The sequence below is a fragment of the Onychostoma macrolepis genome, chromosome 20 (genome assembly GCF_012432095.1).
Source record: "Onychostoma macrolepis isolate SWU-2019 chromosome 20, ASM1243209v1, whole genome shotgun sequence".
Taxonomy (NCBI): domain Eukaryota; kingdom Metazoa; phylum Chordata; class Actinopteri; order Cypriniformes; family Cyprinidae; genus Onychostoma; species Onychostoma macrolepis.
Window position 1 is genome coordinate 6,778,119 of NC_081174.1, and position 26,089 is coordinate 6,804,207.

Sequence of the window (26,089 nt, forward strand, 5' to 3'; positions counted from 1 at the left end):
CAAATCATCTCGACTTGCCAAAAATAAAATCTATAGATATACCAAAACAGTTCAAGCATATAATAACGTTTAAACGTTAAACCTGCACTATAATAAAAATGTGTGCTAGCCTATATCCAAGTTTGTGCGGAGAGTGGAAGCTAAAGCGCGCTCTGCAGGACATGGAGGCACCAGGGAAATCACTTGCATTTTTTCAGTGGAAACAACTTAAAATAGCCTACGCCGTCTTTTTTTTTTTTTTTTTTCTGATAAAGGTAAGAGCAATACATCATTCGGAACTGTAAATCACAAATAAAAGGGTCTACTTTTATTTGTGTGTACTCAAAATATCAACAAAAGGTTGTGCTTTTATTAAACAAAGAAAACAAACATGATGCGCTTTCTGCCGTCTCGTCTTGAACAGGAGCGCTTCACAAAAACGAACCGAAGCTGAGCGAATACATGCCTCACAGACATGATAAATATATCTATAGAAAGCTTTAAATTATCACGTAACGAAAAAAAGTTTTATTATAATCTTAATCATAATCAATAAAGATACATTTCTCTCTAAAGGCGCGTCTAATGAGTCAGGATCAGCAACTTCATCCTTGCGACACGGACTCAGAAAACATAGTTTATTAAATCATTCAAATATGTCCTTACTATTTCCCGCGGACACATTCATGGTCATGTTTTCTGGGGCTTTGCGGCAAGCTTCAGCCCATTGCGTGCATTTGAACTCAGAACTCTTCAGCTGCGCTGAAGTCACTTGCTCTCGCTGCTGCTGCGGGACACTAAGCACCGTCGAGCCGCTCTCAGTCGCGGCAGCACGGTCTCGGCTAATACGGGACGGTTGGCAACCCTACTTATATGTATCTGAATATTTAAGGTTTCTCTGTGAATCAGGGAAATCTGAAAGTGAACGAACCGGCGCGCGGAGGGTTAATGCCGCTGCATTAAATTTTATCTTTAGATGGTAAATTTAGATTTCAAATTCAATATTGATTTTAGAACTGTTGAAATTATTTAGTGTATGTAACGCAAGTACTTTATAAGTAACTGTAATTAAATTACCTAAAAATGAACAGTGATCCCTTACTTTACTTTTTCAGTGGATAAGTAATTTAATTACAGTAACGCGTTACTTAACGCATTACACCCAACACTGCTCTGTACTGTAGTTTGTCTAAACCAGTGGCTCTCAACTCTTTTTCATTTCAAGGCCCCCCATTGTCCACAACCATATTCCAATATCCCCCCCCCCCATGTAGACTAATTGCTTTCTTCTGGTACATCTGCTGCATTTTAAGGTTTGCATGACTTTTAAACTTGCATGACTTTTTCCAGGTCTAGAGGTCATGTTTTTATAATTAGGCTACTTAATATATCCAGATTTTCCAAGACTGTGTTTTTTGGTTGTTTTGTCTTATAAAAAAAAACAAAAAAAACATTGTTTCTTCAGGGAAATGTGGGACCTCCACACCATATATGCGACCTGCTTATCCCACCAAGACCTTCCCAAATCATTACACCATAGTGACAGTAAGTGACAGGTAGAAATTAAGCCACAATTGCTCTTGAAGAACTACATACAGTATACATGTCAAAATGTAATGGCAGTTATCATTTTTGCTTTCTTTAGTTGACAGTTTTATGTGCTTGATTTGAATCACTTACTGTTTACATCAGTTTTGATAAGTGTTCATTTTGGACTAACCTTCCAGTTTATTATTTGAACCTCAGTAGTTGTTAGTCTTGCCACCCCTTTTTTTACAATTCCTATTAAAAATTATCAATTACTGTTAGATCCAATGATTGCTTTACAGACCATTCAAGTTAGTTTGCTTTGCTCCTGTTTTCTAATGAGTGAAATAATTCTTTTGTAAAATGTTTTTCGTTTGCAGGGTCTGTATCCAGAATCACATGGAATTGTGGACAATAAGATGTATGATGTCACTCGCAATGCCTCTTTCAGTTTGAAAGTTGATGAGAAATTCAACCCTGCATGGTACCAGGGTGAACCAGTGAGTATAAGCCCTCACATGAAACTTAAAAATCAATATGCACAGATTTAACTCATTTGCAATAATATAGATTTGTGATGATCTGTTCAATAAAGATTAGAGAATTTTCTCAATTTACATCCCCTCAATTTGTATTTATTTATTTATTTTGAAAGGTCTGGATAAGTAATTTAACTGATAACTGTATTTAGAGGGTAAATGTTAAGACAATTAACTATGCTTAATTATCATACTCTAATGGAAATGTAGTCATTACCATTAACAGCTACTGTACATGACATTAAAATAAGACACAACAAGATAAAAACAGGATCCCGACACTCTTTTTATTCTACTGTTAGTGTTGGGATCCAGTGTAACTCTTCCTGTTTTTGGTTCTTGTGGGTTATATTTCTGGAGTATAATGTCAGGAGCGTGTAATTTCTGTTTATAATCCTGGTGTGGGATCCTGGCACCTACTGTACACTCCAGAAACAAAACCCACTTGGCCTCAGTTTGTGTCTGTTCACCATGTGCTCCTCTCACCCCGCTCTCTCATTTGCTGTTACTAGTTCATTTGCCTCACTTGTCAGATGTGATTTTCTTCCCATTTTATTTCCTATGTGTACTCTGTACTGTGCTTGTTGGTTTTGGATGGGATCTGTAGGTGAGCACTGTTTTCTGGTTGTTTCCACCAGATTCTTCTGGCACAGTGTTTGCGGTCATGTCCTATTCTGTCCTGTCCTTTTGGTTTGTTTTGCTTTCTCATGTTTTTTTTTTTTTCTTAAGAGCAAATAGTGCAGCCAAATTAAGAGCAGACTTGGATAAAAATGAACTAGTTACCCAGAACCCTGGTGTGAACATTACAGTAAAAAAAGAAACTTGATATAGTCAGGTTTATTTGTTTTTTTAAATTATATTTATGGTTTGGTTCAAACCTTAAATGTTGTATTGTAATATCAATCTAAAATATTTATTTTCCCAAAAACAAAACATTCATGCAAAGCTTATTTATTATAAAGACCATATTTAATCAATGTCACTGATAGGCACCAACATCCACAACACATATGCTGGTGACCTTATGTATTTCAAGAGTTTGTTGACCCAACGTAAACTTGGAGTATTCAGCTCATTATGTTCATGCAAACAGATATTGGTCCAGAGCATGGCATGCTGGTGTTTTCAGAAGGCTTCTTACTTACTAGCAAGTTTTCCTTGATCAATCAGAAAGACCATGCTTGTTGACTATCATTTCTAGCAGTCAGACCAGCATTGGCCAACCTAAACCAACTTGGAAATTCATGAAACGTCACAGTTGGACTTGGACTGTGACCATCATAGTTCTTCAATAACACACCCTTTAAGATTCCTAGTTGATGAGACTCACATAGGCACTGTTTGAGTCCTGATGTTATTTTGGATCACACTCTTCTGGCCAAGGGTCAGAAATATCTGGTCCCTGATCGAGCAGCTCCTGCTGCTGTTGATGTTTCTTCATATACTCATCTGAACTGCTAAGATTAAGAGTGATGGAGTGGAACGTTCTTCAAGTTCATGTGGTAAAATTCTTCCAGATTTCTTGCTGTATCAGGGTGGAATGAAAGGAAAGTCACACCCATCTTCTGGCAGCACCTTTATCATCTTTCTCTTTACAGTTTGCCAAGATATCTGTTTGGGGTTGATGCAGATGTTTAACTCAAATGGTGCAACCAAATTAAAGAGCATATGTGGATTCAAACTTACAAGTGATTACTAAGCCCCTAGTGTGAACTTCAAGTCCTAATTTAAGAAGGACCTTTCAAATGACTTGTGCAAAACGCAACATATGTCGGTGACCTTACCATCTATTTCAGACTTGGAAACTTCTGCGCATGTAAACAGATGTTGTTGTCCCCACCCCAATATTAGATGCTGGTTTCTCCAGCAGGCTTATTAACTAGCTTGAACAAGCAAGGTTTCCTTGATCAACCAGCTTCATCAGAAAGACCGTGCTGATTGACCATCATTTCTAGCAGTCCGACCAGCCAACCTAGTTCAACCTGGGAATTCATGAATGCTTCCAGGAATCAATGGAAAGCCAATGCAGTTGGGCTTAGATTGTTACTGTCATAATTCTTTAATAACACATCCCTTCAAATTGATCCCTTCAAACTGTTTGATGACCCATCCTTGAGCCTCAGTAAAGCACTGCTTGAAGAGGACTGATGTTCTTTTGGATCACTCTCTTCTGGACAAGGGAATCCCGTGGAGCCTGATGGAATTGCATAGACTTACATTTGGTCTTTTGTTGTCATTATGAGTGGAACTTTCTTCAAGTTCTTGCAATGGAATTCTTCCAAATGTTTTTCTGTATCAGGACGGCACAAGAAGAACTTCTGGTACCACCCGTGTCATTCTCTTCAGAGTTTAGCAAGTTTAGAGTTTAGTTTCCCATTTGGGGGAAACAGGGTGTGGTGCACAGATGTTTAACACTCTGCAACCTCTCGGCATCAAATGGTCAAAAAATGCCAGCGCACAAAGTGTTTCTGTGGTGGGCAGCTGAAATCGTGAAAATCCGAGATCTATAGCAAAATTTTGGTTTTCCTGATTAACTTTCCTATATCCTAGTTGGTGATGGACAGGTTTTCTGAAGTTCCTCAAACTCCTCACTGGGAACACAGTTCCTTCTGGTTTGTTTCCATGCTCGACTTTCAGCCATGCGCTTTTGCTTTGCCCCGTCCATGGTGCTGAAATGATGCAGCGTAAAACCTTCTAGTAGGAGATACTGGGATTTGCTTTTGAAAAGAGGCAGCTGTTGGCATTTGAGACTCAAACTAATGGTCATTTAAATCTGTGAGGCATTCACATTCAGTGGTAGCCTGTGTTACATTGAAGACTGGGTTAGTATCCATCCTATTGGCTTTTACACTAATTACAGAGACAGGCTTTGTGGTTTCTGACTGTAGGCGTGCATACTCGATTTTTTAGAGCTTCTTCATGACCATATGTACTTTGCTATAGTAGCGACCATTTTAGTTTCTAATTTTGTCCTTACAAATGAACTGTGATTGAATGAAACAGGATTGCCAGTTCCTCAACCCAGGGTGATGGTAGTTAACAAAAACTCAAAACATAATATCTTCATTACTTGAAATAAAATACATAATAATAAAAAATATATATATCACTGTCTTTGTACTGAGGCTCTCTCTCTTATCTCGCTTTTTTTTTGCAGATGTTTGTTTGCTTTTGTAATTGTTAGTGGTGTTTTATCTTTTGTGCGATGCATCTTTTGTCAGCACTTTCATTCAGTTCTTCCTGTGATTGTCTTTAGGTTTGGCTCACAGCCATGAAAAACAAACTAAAAACGGCTACTTTCTTCTGGCCTGGATCCGATGTGAAAGTCAATGGACATTTCCCAGATTACTGGGTGAAGTATGACAGGTGGATATTTACATTACCTGATTTTTTAAACTGTTATTAACTGGATTTTAGGGTTGATTTAAGGGTTGTGAGGACTGACTATAATTCACATCTAAAACTAGATGTGAACTACATATTACACTAAATACAAAAGTTTGCCTCAAAGTTTGAAGCAGGTTACATAGGTAATGACTCTGAATATGGGCTTCTGCTGAATTCAATAGAAGACATTAGGGATTTTAGAAACAGCCATCAAGAAATTGTTTTCTTTTTTTAGGAACATCCCCTTTGAAAAGAGAGTGGCAAAAATCTTTGAATGGTTGCATTTACCTGAAGGAGAAAGGTAATGCTTTTTTTTTTTTAATGTATATTTATTTTTAAATTACTGTTTTGGTTTGATTAAAACAGTAATGTGCAATTGTTACTGTAAAGAGCTATTTCTACCTTATTTAGCTCATAAAAATGTGTAAATTAATGTATTCAGGTTGATTCACTGACGTTAAATAATATTTTTGACTTAGATTTAGATGTTATTTTTAGGTTATTTTTTAATTTACAGTATATTCACTCTGATTTAGGCCAGACTTTTACACCTTATACTTCGAAGAGCCTGATTCTGCAGGTCATCGACATGGACCAATGAGCAGCCAGGTAAACTGAAGACAAACCACATGTGGAAATAATTGACAAACTTCAATGTCAGTTTAGTTTTGGGGCAAATATCTGATTTAGGATATGACACATTAAATGAACACAAGCATTGTTATTTTTTGTTGATGAGGTTTTTTTTTTCTTTTTCATAATCAGTATGAATTCCCCTGCTTTGGATTCTACTGATGAAATGTTTGCGTTTCAAATCATGTCGGATTTTTGCATTGCAGGTAATTGAGGCTTTACTGAATGTCGACAGGCTTCTAGGGATGTTGATGGATGGTCTCAAGGAAAGACAGTTGCACAGATGTGTCAACCTGGTTCTGCTCTCTGACCACGGTGTGTACTGTGTGTCTTCCCTATACACTTTAATTTGAACATGAGACCAAATCTGAGTTTAAACGTGTATTGGCAACAGCTACAGTATAGTTGTATTTCAAATTAAGACAAATTTATTTGTATAGCACTTTTCACAATACACAGTGGGTCTCATTCACTAATATGTTTGTATTTGGAATATTCTAAATGAGTGGTTGCATGCACGAAGTTAGTCATTTGCATAAAACACGCCTAAACCATCTCCATGTAAGGGCTTCCGCATATAGAAGCTTGTTTCTGACACAGAATAAAACATTTGAAAAAAATAATTCTGACTTGTAAGATGTAAACTCGAAATTGTGACATACAAAGTCGCAATTATCTTTTAAAATGGCAGAAACAAGCTTCCATACTCGCCCAATCCTCGAGCAATGTCAAGTGTGTCATTCTCACAAGTTCTCACAATAGACATGCACCTTTTATACAGACCCAGATTACAGACCTCTCATTAGCCAGTTGTCCATATGCGTATATCTACGTTATTCAGAGAAACCTCACAGCTGAAGCTATAATGCAGCTTTTCTTACTCTTTCACTGTATATGATAAAAAGTATTTAAGATGAAATTAAATTGTATTTTTTAATCATTTTATTATATAATTTATATATGGATTATATAATACAATTAATGCAAAATACTTCAGTATAATTGTCGTGTTAGGATGAAATATAACTTCTTAACACTGTTCTAAGGCTTACAGAGTAAGTGGTTTTTGCAAATATGTGGTTTCAGTTGTTCCTATATTTTTTCTGTAAATTTAGAATAAATTTTATTATGTAATTTTTGTTGAATCGTGATTCGCTCTTAAAATTCGTACACACGTTCGTACACATTTGCGCGTACGCATGCTTAGTGAATGAGACCCATTGTTTGTAAAGCAGCTCCACAGAAAAGTAATGAATGTTGATGTTGACAATATCTTCATGCTTTATATAACATAGTTTACATTTTGCAATGATACAAGTTGAGATTTGCTGTATAGTTCATATTTCCCTATGTAAAAATATAAAATCAGGCAGTTGAGATTTGCTTTATGAAATGTATTGCATTGCTGCTGATTGCATACCTGATAGTGTACTGTATATGCAGATAAAGTTGGATATAATATATATTCAACTTTACATAGAATCTAAAAATATAAAATAACAAAAGTATTTTTATTTTTTTTAATCTGATATGAACTTTTAGACAGTCAGGCATTAGTAAATATTTATTGGACTTTACAGTTTTTATGAAAACAATTGCAGTCTGCAGTCCAATAACAGAAGTATTAAATCTGGCCATGTTTATGCCACTGTAATATTAGAAGATACATTTTTTGTTGGACAATTTGGATTAGACAGTGTTCCAAAACAAAAAAACAAATTGTATTGCAGCCAGTTGCCTTATTTTATTTCATTTAGTTTAACTTGCTGTAGTAAAATAACAAACTGAAAAAAAAAATAAAAAAAAAAATAGACATTTTAAATATTAATAAAAATGGCATACACACAACAAAAATACTAAAACTTAAAAATGAAAATAAAAACAGAAAATATAAAAATAATAACTAATTAAAAACGATAATAGTATCTCAATGATACGAAAATAACACTGGTTCCCACCTTTCTGGGTGGGTACAGAAGTTATTCAGCAGTGACATCTGCTTGACGTGTGTCTTCATTTGTGATTTGGGCAAATTAAAGGAGTGTGGGATTGCACATGTGTCTCCTGACCTTGGAGTACGCCATGAGGCCTGCTAGCATGCTAATTTTGACTCTTGGGTTTTTAATTGTCTGTGCCGCTCTGCCTTTGTGGCTGGAGTGATTGTGAATACATATTGAGCTTGTATGTTTTTTATGTGCTGAACTTCTGTTGCATCACTGATGTTTAATTAGTACTCGCCTAAGAATATAATGAAAGACGTGGAGGTTTGGCTATAAGCCTTACTGTCAGTAAATTATATGCTTTTTTGGCTCTTCAGTGAGAGGAAAAAAAGTTGAATGTTACAATATGCTGTGAATTACTACAGTGAGAACATGACTTGGACTTAATGTTTTTAATTCAGTAGTTTACCCAAAAATGTAATAATTTATTTTACTTAGAAAGAAAGAATTCATTCTGGTTTGGGTGAGTAAATCATGATAGAATTGTTTGGGTGAACTATTCCTTTAAGCTGAATGAGCAATCTGTGAAATATAGTTCATTTTGAATGTTTGATTTGCAGGGATGGAAGAAGCGTCATGCAAGAGAGCTGCGTATGTCTCCAACTATCTGGAAAACATCGATGACATCACTGTCATCCAGGGTCCTGCAGCGAGAGTCCGTCCCAAACATTTGCCTGATAAATTCTTCTCCTGTAAGCGAACAGATTTGACTCACCACATGCCTTTGTGTTTGAGGGTTTCTTCAACTATAGACTATAATTCTGCTGCAAATGCTGTTCTATTTAAGCTGCAGAATTGTTTTCAGCATTGATAAAATAATAATAATATGTTTTTGAGCAGTAAATCAGCATATTAGAATGATTTCTGAAGGATCATGTGACACACAAGACTGGAGTAATGAAGCTGAAAATGCAGCTTTGCATCACAGGAATTAAATTACATTTAAATACATATTAAATATATATATATATATATATATATATATACATTAGTTAAAGAAACACCCATTTATAAAAAGTGTTTTGTCCATTAAATGTAAGCCAAACAATCCATCTCTTCTCTTTTCCTGCATTCATCTGGCAGTTGATTATGAAGGTCTGGTGAAGAATCTTTCGGTACGACCCTGTCACAACATCCCCACACCTCAATTACAGACTATATCTTCCACTTAATCATGTTGAAATCTTTATTCTGTCCTTTTTTCATTCTGTGTTTGAAGTGCAGAGAACCTGATCAGCCGATGAGGCCGTATCTGAAGGAGCATCTGCCCAAACGGCTTCACTTTGCCAGTAACATCCGTATAGAGAGAGCACATCTCTACATGCAACCCGGCTGGCAAGCAGCACTGTGAGTTTGAGCTTTGGGATGCTTGTCCTGTTAAAATGAGTGCTCAAAAAATAAAATTGGTCTAAATTTAAGATTCACGTATTTGAATTGCATATAAAATGTCCATCCATTTAAATTATGCAGGGTTTTTTTTTATGTTGAAACTGCAAAATTCCAATGTATAATAAACTTAATGTAATTCTTATTTGTCAGTCATGCATATAAATAAAAAAATGGAGTGTCTATTTACACTAACCTTGTTGGCAGAGGCTATTTACACTAACTCCGCCCATCAACGTGTGATTGTGATAGTCAACACTGAAAAAAGATGCTTGTTTAATATCAGTTTCAGTGGCGTTGACGGTAAAAGTGAAAGTGACGGTAAAGTGCTTTTTGACGCGATCGACCCGAGTTCGAACCCGCCTTTTGCCAAACTTTTTTTCTCCCTTTTCAAATCTCAGAAAGAGGCATTTATTTTCAATAAAAATGAAGGAAATAATCAAAAAGTTGAAAATACAGTATCGGGTAGGGTTACGGTAGGTGTAGGGAGGGCTTTATTGTCCCAATAAGGTGGCATCCATTTAATAATTTGAATTAAAACTATAATTTACACTCAATACATTATTATTGCGTACTGTTTTATAATGTACTACAATACTGAGGTGCAGATAATTGCCACTATTTGCAATAAGTAGTATAAATAGCAGAATAATCTTGCTATTTTAACATAGTGTAAATAGAATCTATAGCTATTTGCAATTAGTGTAAATAGCATATCGTTAAAAAATACTGCTATTTTCACTTAGTGTAAATAGCATCCATCGCTAAGAAAATATGCTATTTGTGCTATTTAGTGTAAATAGCATCGATCACTATTTACACTCAGAGCAAATAGCCGCTGCCATAAAAAACTAAATGTGTTTTAAATACACAATAACCAAGTTTATATATTTATCATCAATTTCTTTCAATCTCATACATTTTAACTAACTGAATATTTCTTGTTTTATTGCTAGCCATATTTTAACCATGTTTTTAATTTTTACTGAAAAAATAATTTAGATGTATGCTGATTCTAATTAGAATAAATGCAATTTGAGAAAAACAAATGCACACACACACACACACACACACATATATACAGTATATATATATAATCACATTGATGCTAATAGATGATAATATATTAGAATTAAAAAAAATAAGAAATGCATCACATTAAATTTAGTTTATGCTAAAACTGTGTAATCCAAATATTTGATTTGCAATTCAAATGCATAAATTGTAAATCTAATAAATAATCTTAAAATATTTTTGAGTGTAATGAAAGGATGTAATAGCCCTAAAAAGAGTGTTAATGCGTTTATAAATCCAGATGAGTTTAACCTCTAGTAGTTGTTGATCATTCTGCAAACTTTTGTTTTCTTAAATGGTAACTGGTAAGAATTTGATTGAAGGCATTTGAATATTTTTTTAATCAGCACTCAAACTGGCATTTTCACACTATTTGTCTCCCAACTTTATCTACAGCAAACCAAATGAAATTAAATACTGCAGGGGTGGCTTCCATGGTTCAGATAATGTCTTCAAGAACATGCAGGTTGGTATTTAAAACAGTTTCATATTCAAGGCACATGTCTTGCGTAATAAAAGTAAAGAAATAAAACAAATTGCACACTCATCTTGACAGTGATGCTGTAGCACAAGTTTTCTTATCATTGTGTCAAAATGTGCAGTTCAAATACCTTACTAAATCAATGATTTAAAATACATTTTCAAGTAAGACTTTTGATTTGATATTATTACAAAGTGCATTTTTAAGAAACATACTCATGACAGTGTGCTCAAATTATACTTGTTTGGTCTTATACTTGTACTTCTCATAGCGTTTTGTTCTCTTTCAGCTTCGCTTCCACACCATCAACATAACCCTCAACCACAAAATTAAGCATTATCCCTTAAATCCAGAGAAAATATTTCTTAAATCTGTCATAGACACCAGTAAACATTTTTATCTTCAGTTTCTGCTTGAGGCTCTGTTCAAAGGCTTCTGTGCTGCAGTGTAATGATGTTTAGTAGACCAAGCATTTTGATGTGGATTATACTAAATTCTTATTAAAGGATCTGAGTAAATTCCCATGAAGGGGATTATGATCCCTAGGGTCTTTCTACAAAAACTGAGAAAAACCCAGACATACCCTTTAAATGAACTCTCGGCTATTGAATGTAGCTTCTCTGTGCCAGATTCACACTTAGTAGTTCCTTCAAACTGGAAGGTGTTCAGATTGCAGTTTTAAACACACGCTGAACCCACACGTTGGACCTTTGACAGAGTCTTGTTTATGTCTGTGACGTGTGAGTTTCCAGCCATCTGCGCCCCCTGGTCTGTGTGGTTGTCTAAGAATGTCTAATGCATCTGGTAGGCTTTACAAAAACCTCTTACAGGAACCCTTATGAGGCAACGGTCTAACTGGTAGAGGTAAATTGCACAAGCTAGTCACAACCACAGGGATGGTTATTATGGCAAGAGCTTTACTTTAGGCCATCTTAATAAAGTGAAATCTCTTGTTAGGAGGAATTAAGATCATTTCATCTTTGTGACTCTGTGCCAAGGAAATGAGATCAGTCTAGTTTCTAGTACTCAAATGTTTCAGCCAGAGGCGAGTGGAATGTGTGTCTCTCTGTGACTGCAAATCAAAATAAGTGCTTTTAGTTATTTTTAACGGTTGTCTGTTTTTGGAGCTGTCGTGGGTGTTTTGTTGTCATATCCAGGGGCCCCAAATAGTACTTGGACACTAAAACCGCACTTAAAGATATCTAATTTTCATCACATTAGATGACAAAATGTTAAGTGGCATCTGCAAACAAATAACCTTTTCTCAGAACCATCTTCTCTTTTTTTAATTAAATATTAGGCAAAATATTCGACAAACACAGATTTCAACAATTGAAAAAAGTGAAACAATTGAATTTAATGAATGAAATGTAACTGTTTGCAGGCCATTTTTATTGGATATGGACCAGGTATCCATTCTAAGGCAAATGTGCTTCCTTTCGAGAACATTGAAGTCTACAACCTCCTATGTGGTAAGTTTATTTTTCTGTGAAGTATCATGAAAGTTTGAAAGAGTTCCTTTAATCATATTTCATTGACACCCCTTCTCCGCTATTGACATTTTTGGTACTGTGCATATTCTTGTGTGCTAAATGCCCTTGTGAAAAATAACACTTAAGCATACTTAAGCGATATTAATTACATGTTAATTGCAAATAAAAATATAATAGAGTTTAAATTTATATTAAATGCAATTAGCTGATTTTTTAAACCACTTAAGTAGATCTTAAGTAATCTTTACATATAAATTCATATTTGCTTTTATTATCTTTTGTTAAAGTGTATAGCTGAATGTACTGACAAGTATTTATAGTAAACTAAAATATAATGTAACTTCTATTGCAACGTGTATATCATGTATGTGAATACGTATGTAAAAAAAATACCTCTTTTATACACATGTAAAGATGAAGTTGCAAATATTATTCAATTTAAAATTGAATAATATATTATAACAATTAACTTTACATGTAATATAAAATAAGACACTGCCATTAAAATTACCATATAATCTTTAATATAATATTTTATTAATATTATATTTTGTGCAAGTACAGTTGTTTAAAATGTACTTTTAAGATTTGAAGTACACTACAAGTGCACATTCAATACAAAGCGTATTTATTTTAATAAGGTTGAGTAACTACTGTTGAGGTAAATGGGAAATTCATCCAAAATGTGCTGATGATTGCAGCCATGTACTGTGTCTGATTCATCTTTGACTGTGTCTGTGTACTGTGTCTGATTCATCTTCATCTTTGACAAAGTGTATAAAGTGTTATTTAAATTATGATGATTTTGTTCTCACATTCTTTATCACTCATAAAAAGTTTCTAAATCTACACTGTAAAAAGTGATAAGTTGACTTAACTTAAAAAAATTGAGGAAACCTGTTGCCTTAAAATTTTTAAGTAAACGATAATTAAAAAATAAGTTAATTGAATTGTTAAGTTCACTTAACTTTTTTTTTTTTTTATTATGTACTTAATAATTTTAAGGAAAGGGGTTTCCTGAATTTTTTTAAGTTAAGTCAACTTTCACTTTTTACAGTGTAGTAACATACAGTATACTAATGGAATGCGAGGTCTTGAGCTCATATTGGTTTAAATCCAAGAGGAGTCTCGTGGGAAATTGTGCAGGACTATGAGAGTCTTTTTTTTCCCGTCACCATCTCCGTCATTCACAATCACTGCCAAGGGCTTAATGACCCACTTCGAAACAAAGTGGCCATCATTGGCAGCTTATTGTCTTACACCACTGTTGGGAAGTTACAGTTAGTGACGCCACTAACTTATCTAAAAAAAATCCTTAGCTTTACAGCCAAAAAAATGAGGTCATAATCAAGCACCTTTGTATAATAATCCATTCTTGTTAGAGAAGCAAGTCATTTTCATTTCAGTGAATCACTTTGTTAAATGAACCCATTCAATGATTTTACATCATTGTTTTGGTAGCAATCCAGCTGCAGCATGATTGCAAGTGTGAACTTGCTTTTGTATGACAGTTCAATAAACAAGATATTTTAGTTACTTTACTTACTGTCTGTTTCCTGTGGAGCCCCTAAGGTGATGGAAATACAGTGAGGAAAATAAGTATTTGAACACCCTGCTATTTTGCAAGTTCTCCCACTTAGAAATCATGGAGGGGTCTGAAATTGTCACCGTAGGTGCATGTCCACTGTGAGAGACATAATCTAAAAAAAATCCAGAAATCACAATGTATGATTTTTAACTATTTATTTGTATGATACAGCTGCAAATAAGTATTTGAACACCTGAGAAAATCAATGTTAATATTTGGTACAGTAGCCTTTGTTTGCAATTACAGAGGTCAAACGTTTCCTGTAGTTTTTCACCAGGTTTGCACACACTGCAGGAGGGATTGTGGCCCACTCCTCCACACAGATCTTCTCTAGATCAGTCAGGTTTCTGGCCTGTCGCTGAGAAACACGGAGTTTGAGCTCCCTCAAAGATTCTCTATTGGGTTTAGGTCTGGAGACTGGCTAGGCCACGCCAGAACCTTGATATGCTTCTTACAGAGCCACTCCTTGGTTATCCTGGCTGTGTGCTTGGTCATTGTCATGTTGGAAGACCCAGCCTCGACCCATCTTCAATGCTCTAACTGAGGGAAGGAGGTTGTTCCCCAAAATCTCGCAATACATGGCCCCGGTCATCCTCTCCTTAATACAGTGCAGTCGCCCTGTCCCATGTGCAGAAAAACACCCCAAAGCATGATGCTACCACCCCATGCTTCACAGTAGGGATGGTGTTCTTGGGATGGTACTCATCATTCTTCTTCCTCCAAACACGTTTAGTGGAATTATGACCAAAAGTTCTATTTTGGTCTCATCTGACCACATGACTTTCTCCCATGACTCCTCTGGATCATCCAAATGGTCATTGGCAAACTTAAGTCGGCCTGGACATGTGCTGGTTTAAGCAGGGGAACCTTCCGTGCCATGCATGATTTCAAACCATGACGTCTTAGTGTATTACCAACAGTAACCTTGGAAGCGGTGGTCCCAGCTCTTTTCAGGTCATTGACCAGCTCCTCCCGTGTAGTTCTGGGCTGATTTCTCACCTTTCTTAGGATCATTGAGACCCCACGAGGTGAGATCTTGCATGGAGCCCCAGTCCGAGGGAGATTGACAGTCATGTTTAGCTTCTTCCATTTTCTAATGATTGCTCCAACAGTGGACCTTTTTCACCAAGCTGCTTGGCAATTTCCCGTAGCCCTTTCCAGCCTTGTGGAGGTGTTCAATTTTGTCTCTAGTGTCTTTGGACAGCTCTTTGGTCTTGGCCATGTTAGTAGTTGGATTCTTACTGATTGTATGGGGTGGACAGGTGTCTTTATGCAGCTAACGACCTCAAACAGGTGCATCTAATTTAGGATAATAAATGGAGTGGAGGTGGACATTTTAAAGGCAGACTAACAGGTCTTTGAGGGTCAGAATTCTAGCTGATAGACAGGTGTTCAAATACTTATTTGCAGCTGTATCATACAAATAAATAGTTAAAAATCATACATTGTGATTTCTGGATTTTTTTTAGATTATGTCTCTCACAGTGGACATGCACCTCGATGACAATTTCAGACCCTCCATGATTTCTAAGTGGGAGAACTTGCAAAATAGCAGGGTGTTCAAATACTTATTTTCCTCACTGTATATCTTTAAAACCTCTATAATTTCATAAACAAAGGCAAAGCATAATTAACTTGCTTTTGTCTAAGTAACATGCTGTATTAATCTTTCAATGCTGAATGAATCACTGATTTTGAATGAATTGGTTAAGTGAACGATTCAGTGACTCACTCGTCACCAACTGGCATTAAAATATAACTTGCTGAAAGGAAACTGGAACTGTTTTATAATTTAATATTTATTTCAATAACTTTACAATTAATAGAATGCTGTGATTAATGCTGCTATCGAACCATGTTTAAAATGTTGGGTTAAAATATTGTTTTCCAGTTGTGTTTAGTGGAAACTGATCTGTTGAAAAGCTATTAATGTAACTGAAATAGCAACAGATCTTTTCTTTTGTATTGTGACAAGAAAAAAATTCAGGATGGGGACAGTTCAAATGGTTGAGTTATGACATTCTGATTAAAAATGGCAAGGTCAAGTAAAAAAAAAAAAATGTAGCTAACTAATTTCTAAAGTGTAGATTGACTAGATGAACTTGATGAACTTTAAATTAACTTGACAGGCTGCAGTTTTAAAGCTTCCCCAACATTGTTACATAATGTCTGGTTTTCTCACCCACTCTTCTTTTCTCTTCACTCTAGTTATATGTAAGTATCCCGACTGGGTATTTAAGACTACAAATAGTACCTGTCACCGGGATGTTTAACAGGATTTCCTACTCTTTTAGGCCGATGTCATCAAAATCTCACTATAGCCAGGCAACCCTGATGTTAGTGTGATGCTCCACCCAAAAATGAAAAGTCTGTCATTTTCTCACCCTCATGCCATTTATTTCTGACTTTCTTTTTTCTGTTAAACAGACACACACAAAAAAAAAAAAAAAAAATTGAAGAATGTTGATAACCAAACAGTTTTGGTGCCCATTGACTTCATTTGTATAATTTTTGTCCATACAATGAAAATCAATGGAATCTGTAACTGTTTGATTAGTATATGCTTACAGAGTTGTCATTTTTGGGTGGACTATCCCTTTAAAGCCTATCTAAAAGGGATAGTTCACCCAAAAATGAAAGTTAGATTTTTATTTGCTTACCCCCAGGGCATCCAAAATGTAGGTGACTTTGTTTCTTCAGTGGAACACAAACGGAGATTTTTAACTCAAACCGTTGCAGTCTGTCAGTCATATAATGACAGTCAATGGGACTCACGGCTTTGATAAAAAAAAAAAAAAACATACACAGACATCTACAATCTCAATTAGGAGCGTCAATGGTCCATTTGAGAGATAGGTGGCGGTAATGCACTTATAAGTCTGCGATCCGCCGTAAAGCAAGAAGAAGAAGAAGACGCGTCACACGTCGACTGTTGTGACCGCAACGGTTTGAGTTAACAATCTTTGTGTTATACCGAAGAAACAAAGTCACCTACATCTTGGATGCCCTTGGGTTAAGCAGATAAACATCAAATTTAAATTTTTGGGTGAACTATCCCTTTAACATAAAGACTGTTCTTACCAGTATTTGACAATAGCATGATTTTTGCATTGTATTGTAAGTAAGTTTTGGTGAAAAGCATCTTCTAAGAACAGTGTATTCTTCTGTGTATAACTCTTTAGATTTGCTGGGTGTTCCTCCTGCCCCCAATAACGGCACCCATGGCAGTTTAAACCATCTGCTGAAGAACCCACACCACCAGCCGGTGTACCCCGCAGAGCGCTCGGCACCATCGACATGCACCCCTGTTAGCGGCTCCTTACGGGACCCTGGCGGCTGCACCTGTGACTCCCTCACTGAGGCTGAGGTCAGCACTTTAAAAAGAGTAAAAGTAGAAATGACTTTGGTAACACTTTTGCAACCCAGGCTCATTCGAAATACGTGCCTCTAAATACATTTCTGCAACACTGTTATAACGTACCTTACTGCACGTTTTGCGGCAGTTTCAAAGTGAAACATCCAGTGAGTGGCGCTAAAATGCAGGTTCAATGCGTGACCCTGGCACGTTTTTTTTACGTTGATATAGTGCTTGTATTAGGTTGCTTCAGGTATGTATTGCGGTGGTTCATAATTCAAATATTCGGGGGGTGTCGCTAAAAGTTAATGCTCTATCTTGTTGAAAATATTCCCTATATACTAAAATTAGGTTTTATTAATCGAAACTGTGGACCTGCAAATCATATTTTGTGTGAAAAGGAATAAAAGTTATCGGAGTTTTACTGCCTCTAGTGTTCATTTCAACTGGAAACTGCAGCGATTCGTGTGTATAGGTCAATTTTTTTGAGTTTCGCAGAAATGTAGGTAGAGGCACGTATTTCCAATGAGCCTATGTTGCACTTTAGTTTAGTGAAGAATTTTCACAATTCTCTAGTTGCTTATTAGTGTGCCTGTTATTAACATATTGGCTGTTTATTAGTACTTATAAAGCACATGTTCTGCATGACCATATTCTACGTTCCTAATCCTACCCAACACCTAAGCTTAACAACTTACTAACTATTAATAAGCAGCAAATTAGGAGTTTATTGAGGCAAAAGTGGTAGTTAATGGTTTGTTAATAGCGAGCACTGGATCTTAAAATAAAATGTGACCATATTTTTGAGCACCTAACCCCTAATCCTAACCACTTCTCAAAAATATAAAACATGTAACAGGCAGATAAATGTGCAATCACAGGCGTTTATAGCAAAAAATGGCCATAAAACAGTATAAAAGTATTACAAGTATTGTTGTTTTCCAAGTCTTCTGAAGCCATGTAACATCTTTTATGAAGTGAGGAGAACAGAGTGAAACTTAACACAGTCACATCTGACTCAAAAGATAAATCCAAACTTTATCATGATGTAATTGGTCATGAGACACACAAGAGCCAATCAGATTTCACAATCAAGGCTGATGTGATTTGAGGGTTATGTTGGATGAAGACGTGATTGTTTTTGGGTGTGTTTCTTATAAACCAAAAAATCAATTGTTTGGCCTAGAAAACTTGGATATTTGTATTTTTTAACCAATTGTGATTAGTTGGTTTTGTTTTATATTGAGAATTGTGACTAGTTGGCTTTGTTTTATATTGAGAAACGCTTAGGTTTAGGGTAGGGGTCAGGTTAGGTACTTATAAATGTCTAAATAGTAAATAAAATTATTGGTGCTGTTTAAATTGAAAACCATACCCCAACATATGTCATCATGACAGTATTATTAATTGAAAATGAAAAAGGTTAAAGTGGTACTCGGTGCTTTAAAAAGTGACCAATGAATTGTAGTTTGATACAAATCTATCTGTCGCTTAAGATTGAGTCAAATTAGCACAGATGCCAACAGGGACAGATTACATCACATGCCCTTGTTCTCAAAAACCATGAACAATACTACACGAGGTAGAAGAAAATAGAAATCCATACTACACTGAACAGCATGAGATCACGAAACCAACAAAATTCTATTGTTTATGCAATTTTATTTTCCCCTTTCACCTATAGTTTCGAAAGGTTCTAATATGTACTTCTAAAGTACTAAATGTACATTTAACATACTAATATTCAAGGGTAAATAAGGTACAAATGTACAGTAAGGTACTGCCCCAGTCACAGTTTTGTACCTTTTCTTATGAGGGTGTATGTTATGTATATAATTTTGCATGTTGATGGATTAATGCAGGTCATGATATTACAAATAGATTGCTCTGCCCGATTTTAAGAACATTTTTGAGCATGCTTTATTTGACTTGTTATGAGCCAAGACTAGTTCCCTTCAAAGGCCAAGCTAAAGTTTTAAATCAGATGTCTGCTGTGTTTTATGGTGTAATCCTGCGTGTTTTTGAACTGGCTATTAGATGAATCACTCTTGAGAACAGGATGAATTTCCTCGTGGTTCCACCCAAGGTTTCCTCCTTACTCTTGAGGAGTTTTTCCTTGCTATTGTTGCTTTGTGTTTGTAACAGGGGATTTAAACCTAAAATGTGGTGAAGCCTGTCACTATACAAATGATATTCAGTTACAGTGCAACCAGAACTGCATGTTTGAAAGGCTTGGAAAGCCAATTATATTACTCTTACCATATTACAATTCTGAAAAATAAGTTGATAGAGTTTCAGAATGTCATTCAAACATGATTCATTTATTTTATTTTTTTGCCCTTTAGCATTGATCATGCAGTTAATGTTGCAGAATGGATTACAGTCTGTAGCTCCAAGGAATTTCTTTGAGTTATGTTTGTTGTTTGTGTGTCTCTATGATGATCCACATCACATATTCATTTTTGGCTTTGTGGTGGTGTCTGGATTTCTTTATTTTTTCCTGTGGTTTGTTACAATCACATAATTTTTTAGTTTTTGAAAGAGTAGTGAGTCAAGCCACTTGTATTTAACAGTTACAAATGATTTAGTGTCTCTAGTATAAATATAAACACACTGTACATACTCTAAATCAGTGAATTGTTTTTAAGAAAGCAGTATTTTTATTCTGCAAGGATGCATTAAATTGTAATTGATCAAACATGAAAGTGTAATATATATATATATATATATATATATATATATATTACACTTTTTTTATATATATAAAAACTTTTGCATTTGCTTTCCTTTTCTTTTGAACTTTAGATTCATCAAAGAATCCTGAAAAAACTATTTTACTGGAGTAATGACTGCTGAAAATTCAGCTTTGCATCACAGGAATAAATTACAATTTTAAATATATTAAAATAAATACAAAAATTATAATAGTATTTCAGAATAGTACTATTTTTACAGTATTTTTGTTCAAATAAATGCATAATACATGAGACAAATACATAAGATACATTTTTCAAAAACATTAAAGAATCTTACAGACCCCAAACTTATTTTTTATATATTACAATTATATATATATATTTTAAATGTATTAAAAATTGTAACATTTTTGATGCAATTCTTATTTAATGTTGTGTTGCTAATTTTAATATAAATATAATAAATAAATTTCCCAAACTTTTTCAGGTGAACCGTCTGAACCAGCATCTCATCGACTCAAACTCAAGTGAGTAAACTGTTTGTCAGGAATAGTTCACTTTGACATTGTGTTAGAAAACACTGTGTTTGAAACATTTCAGGTCGATCTTTCTTTATTAATCTTTTTCTAGACTCTAACATGAAGCATGTTCATCTGCCTTATGGAATCCCGCGTGTTCTTCAGGAGCAGTCAGATTACTGTATACTTCACCACAGTGCGTACGTCAGCGGATACAGCAGAAACATCCTGATGCCCCTTTGGGTCTCATACTCTTTGAATGCAACGGTAAGACTAATCTTAAAGGGATACTCCACCCCAAAATGAAAATTTTGTCATTAATCACTTACCCCCATGTCGTTCCAAACCCGTAAAAGCTTCATTCGTCTTCGGAACACAATTTAAGATATTTTGGATGAAAACCGGGAGGTTTGTGGCTGTCCCATTGACTGCCAAGTAAATTACACTGTCAAGGCACAGAAAAGTATTAAAAACATTGCCAAAATAGTCCATCTGCCATCAGTGGTTCAATCTGAAATAAATGTCGTTATTTTTATTTTCTTTGCATACAAAAAGTATTCTCGTCGCTTCATAAAATTCAGATTGAACCACTGATGGCAGATGGACTATTTTGGTGATGGTTTTTTTTTACTTTTCTGTGCCTTGACAGTGTAATTTACTTGGCAGTCAATGGGACAGCCACAAACCTCCCAGTTTTTATCCAAAATATTTTAAATTGTGTTCCGAAGACGAATGAAGCTTTTGCGGGTTTGGAACGACATGGGGGTAAGTGATTAATGACAAAATTTTCATTTTGGTGTGGAGTATCCCTTTAAAACCCCATGAAATTACTTGATAAGGACCTCTATTTTTTCTTTGTGGGCATATTTCTACTCGTATTGCTAGTTAAAAGTCGAATGTATAATTAGGGAGTAACATTCTTTTTCTAGATAGCATTTTTTTAATTCGAGTCAAGATGAGTCACGTAGACGAGTCGGACGAGGGGAGTCATGTAGAGCATCCCCCAAACAGATACATCTGCTAAAATTTTATTTTATCATTATTTTTATTAGAAGTACACTAACATAATTATGATCAAAATACTAACAGTTATGACTCACTGTGATATCATGGGGTCTTTAAAGTGGAGTTTATTGTAGACGAGACCTCTAAAACAATAGCTCATTTTAAGCTGTTACAATGTTGCACTGCAGGGGTTTTCATTTTATATTTTCCTGTGATTATTTTCTGAAGATGTCCTGTGGGGTTTAAATGAGCTACACCCCTTTTTAATTATTACAGGACTGGAACTTTAAAAATCACTTGTGAAAAAGATGTACACTTCAGCATACTTCTAAAAAGTAATGCTACTGTATATTATATAAATAATATGCTTAAGTGCAAATGAATGTAATGTTTTCACGTACTTAATTGCTTTTAACTGGTACCTGAAAATGTAATATAGTTTAAATTTATATCAAATCAATTAACTGAAGTTTAGAACAAATTTTTGAGTAGCCTTCATCTTTTTTTCATAATTTGAATACTGTTTCATAGTTAACATGTTGCCAAATGTACTGACAAGCATTTATGGTAAACTAAAATATGCTTGAATGTAATTTCTGTTGAAATTTGTATGCAATACATTTAAATACTTTTGTATACGTCTGTAATGATGAATTTGCAGTTTAGTACATTTCAAATATATTAACTCTGATTGAATAACACACTACAGTTTAAATTTTAATCAAGTACCTTACATGTACTTTAGTATTTTAGTGAGTACGATTATTAAAACATAATGATTTAAAATGTACTTTAAAGGTGCACTAAGCGGTTTTTGCCAAATGTTGTTGATATTTGAAAGCACCAAAACAAACACGCCCATACCCCAACAGGACCTCGCCACTATTTTGAAATCTCTGGCCCACATGTGCGCACACAACCATGGCAACGAAGTTCGCGGAAACAAGTGAAGATGACACACAAGCATATTCAAACAAAAGCCAACATGGATAAATTGTGTGAAACGAAGCAAAATCAACGTTACTCGCCTTTCAAGAAGAAACAATGCAACCTCGGCGTACGATTCGAGCCCTTCTCTCCACCGCTGGAAAGCTGCTCCGATATTTACACGGGTCCTACCTCTTGCCTGATCGTAACTCTTCTTTTTAATGTTTTGTTTCTCTGATATTTTCCTCTTTTTTTTATCTGCCATCTCTCTCTACCTATAGTCGATCTGCTAATAGCCGTCCTGTGCACTCAAATTGAGCGCTCTCTTCTCTCTATCAGTACAAGACACGCCCCCTTACTGCTGATTGGCTACAATGCGGTCTAAAGCATTTTTCAAAAATCGCTTAGTGCACCTTTAAAGTAAAACATTTAACTTTTTAAAAGTGTGTTAAGAAACATAGTCATAAAAGTGTTCTCTCTACACAGTAAGTATACTTAAGTGGCCTTTACAGTTTTAAAAGTACAGTTTAAAAAAATACACTTTGACATACACTACAAGTGCATAATCAAAGTGCACTTCTTTTTCACAAGGGTGAGTAACCGCTGGTGAAATGAGATGAGATTAAGTGCAATTAAATGCACTTCTTTTTCACAAACTAAATTTGTAATGACCGTTCAAACAGGAAGGTGTACATGTGCCAGAGGGTTTAATGGCGATGCTCAGTGAGGTCAGGAAATATGACAGACGGCCTCACTCTCCATCCTTCAGCATGTGCTGCTCATTTTGTGGGCCGACCGCAGAGTAAATCACGGTCTTCACACTCGCTAACACTCGACAGTGACAAACTGCAATCACTCATCAAGTGTTTTCTTGGCTTCATGCAGTGTGTGTTACTGTTGTTACTGTCATTTTTTGTCAGTTAGCTTAAAGAGATAGTTCTGATTATTTACTCTGCCATATGTATACAAATCTTCTCGCTTCCTCCCATGCAATACAAAAAATGAGTTTTTGAAGTATATACTAGTCACTCTTTCCATATGATGGACGTGAAAGCATACTTCAGTTTTGTCCCAAACTCTTAATCCCAAAGTATACTGTATGTTTTTTTTTTTTTTTTCCCCACAATCAAATACACAATCTTTGTATACTTCATTTGATATTGTTTGCAAACATAGCTAGTCAACACATTTGCACTAGAACTAGTACTGTACTTGACTTTCCTGCAACGCTGCAATCCTGCAGGTTCAAAGTTGGTATACTTTTAATTCAGCTAAGAGGTCATGTCAATCTTCTATTGGTCACATGTTTTCACGTGATAAATTCGCAGGGCAGAGTTCACCAAACTTGAACTCTGGAATGCAGTGAAATTCTCATCAACTTGAGTTTTCTGTTTCCTGCGTTCAGAATGCTTATGTCATTGGAACGAAAAGGAAATACGACCGTCTCTTTAGCCGTTTAAAGTATTTCCCCGTTTGATAGCTTGTGTGAACACTGTTGGTTCACACATAAGCGCTTTCATCCTTAGTCTTATCAGTTTCTTTGTGAATGTAAATACATAAAAACAGAAGCATACTCTGGGCTTTAAGCAGCATTAAAGTTGTGCACTACAGTTTTCTGACGCCCTTTTGTGGGGAACAACCTGAACTTGAATTTGTTTAATGAATAGCCTACTATCAGTGAAAAATGGTTACAATTTTAGCCTATTTCTTAAACAAATCCATTAATTGGTTTTAATAGATTTTTATGGCCATTTAGATTTTTTTCATTACATTTTTTTTTTCAACTTAATGGTGTCAGCACATATGTAGTATTTTTTTGGAAAAACATGTTGTCAGGGTCAGTAGATGATGACAGAATCTTTTTTTTTATGTGAAGTAAATGAAATCATCTGTATTCTCTAATTTTCTTTATACATAAAACAACTACAAGCCACAACCTGAGGCTGTGAAATGACGAATGTGACCACAGCTGGAGTTTTTCAGGCTTCAGGCCTGATCTTGTTTTTTGTTTTGCATGGAAGTAACTTCAAGAACTTAACATCATGACTTCACCATCCCATACAGAGTGTTTAAAACTCAGATTGTGAAACATGTATTTTAAGTACTATTAAGTCAAGATTAGAGAGAGTGTTTCTTAAGCAAAGCTTGAAAGACGTAAATTTACTGTAGGAAATCTCTGTTAAGTGGCAAACACTGAGGATATTTTGCTTGCGATGTGTCTAACAGGAATTCTATCATGCACTTAATGAGTGTTTTAAACACTAAGCACTGTTTCCTCTGATCTTTGATTTTCTTTCTTCTCTTTGTCAAACAAAGGTGAGCGTCCAGCCCTCGGCAGACACATGTGTGCGTGCAGATGTGCGTGTGCAGGCCAGTGCGAGACAGTCCTGCTCATTCTATAAGAACAATTCCACTCTGACCTTTGGCCTCCTGCATCCGCCCAGTGAGTGCAACGGGATATCTGTATTTACTTTAAGACCTTTACACAAAACTCACTATTCATTTCACTTTCTGACCTCTTTCACTTATGGGAAAAGGTCATAGAGTTCGATTAGAGCTATGAGTGATATTAGCTAATAATTATAATTTTTTTTTCTATTTAGTTTGAATGAAGTACATGATATGATACATTCTGGAAATAAACCCATAAATACAAATATTTATAAGCGATAGGGGTTATGCGCAACACACTTCCGTATTCTGCTAACCAGGTCTCCTTGCTTCCGGTTCACGCGTTTTGCAAATGCCCCGTTAAATATGAAGCTGTTTTACTCGAGATGCCTTCAAAGTAGACACTAAAGATAATCATTACCAATGTCCATCACATATGTGGATTGATATATAAAAGTTTTTTATTTTCTTATTATTTTCAGTAATATTTATATATAAAAGTCGAATAAAACGTCAACAATAAAAACATCTAGTTAATTTAACTGATTACCTTAAAAGTCCATTGATATTGCCATTATTTAATACTGCTATTAATACGTTCTCCGACAAGCGGAAGCGATGAGACCTGTTTCCGGGTTTGGTCAGGTGACGTTCGACATATACCCTATTTAATTGAAAAACAAGCCCACAGTTGTTTGTTATATAGTAAGCAAATATGGTATGTTGCCATTAACAACTGGGAGATATACAAGTTTGAGGTTGGTCAAATTTTTTCATGTTTTTGAAACAAGTCTCTTATGTTCACCGAGGCTGCAATTATTTGATCGAAAACGCAGTACTGAAATATTGTGAAATGTTATTACAATTTGAAATAACTACTTTATATCTTAATATATTTTTAAAAATTTCTTATTATCTATGTTGAAAACAGTTGTGCTGCTGCTTCATATTTTTGTGGAAATTGTAATACGTTTTTTTTTCAAGACTCTTGAAAAATGTTGAACGTTTTTTTTCAACTGAACAACACTATTTGTATATAAATATTTTGTAACAATATAAAAGTCTTTACTATGGAAGCCCGTTTCTGCCACTGAATAAAAAATAAAAAAG

General features: G+C 35.2%; 1 protein-coding gene across 1 annotated transcript in view; it reads left to right on the forward strand.

Annotated features, from left to right (window-relative positions):
* Positions 1–26,089, forward strand: part of enpp1 (ectonucleotide pyrophosphatase/phosphodiesterase 1) — a 51,851-nt gene that overhangs the window by 19,334 nt on the left and 6,428 nt on the right. Inside the window, exons 7-21 of the mRNA XM_058755829.1 lie at positions 1,445–1,524; positions 1,887–2,006; positions 5,302–5,411; positions 5,668–5,733; positions 5,969–6,041; positions 6,272–6,380; positions 8,626–8,757; positions 9,149–9,180; positions 9,285–9,412; positions 10,922–10,991; positions 12,391–12,478; positions 17,270–17,454; positions 20,626–20,665; positions 20,769–20,923; positions 24,905–25,031. Of these exons, the coding sequence (XP_058611812.1) occupies positions 1,445–1,524; positions 1,887–2,006; positions 5,302–5,411; positions 5,668–5,733; positions 5,969–6,041; positions 6,272–6,380; positions 8,626–8,757; positions 9,149–9,180; positions 9,285–9,412; positions 10,922–10,991; positions 12,391–12,478; positions 17,270–17,454; positions 20,626–20,665; positions 20,769–20,923; positions 24,905–25,031 (1,515 nt within the window). The remainder of the gene's footprint in view (positions 1–1,444; positions 1,525–1,886; positions 2,007–5,301; positions 5,412–5,667; positions 5,734–5,968; positions 6,042–6,271; positions 6,381–8,625; positions 8,758–9,148; positions 9,181–9,284; positions 9,413–10,921; positions 10,992–12,390; positions 12,479–17,269; positions 17,455–20,625; positions 20,666–20,768; positions 20,924–24,904; positions 25,032–26,089) is intronic.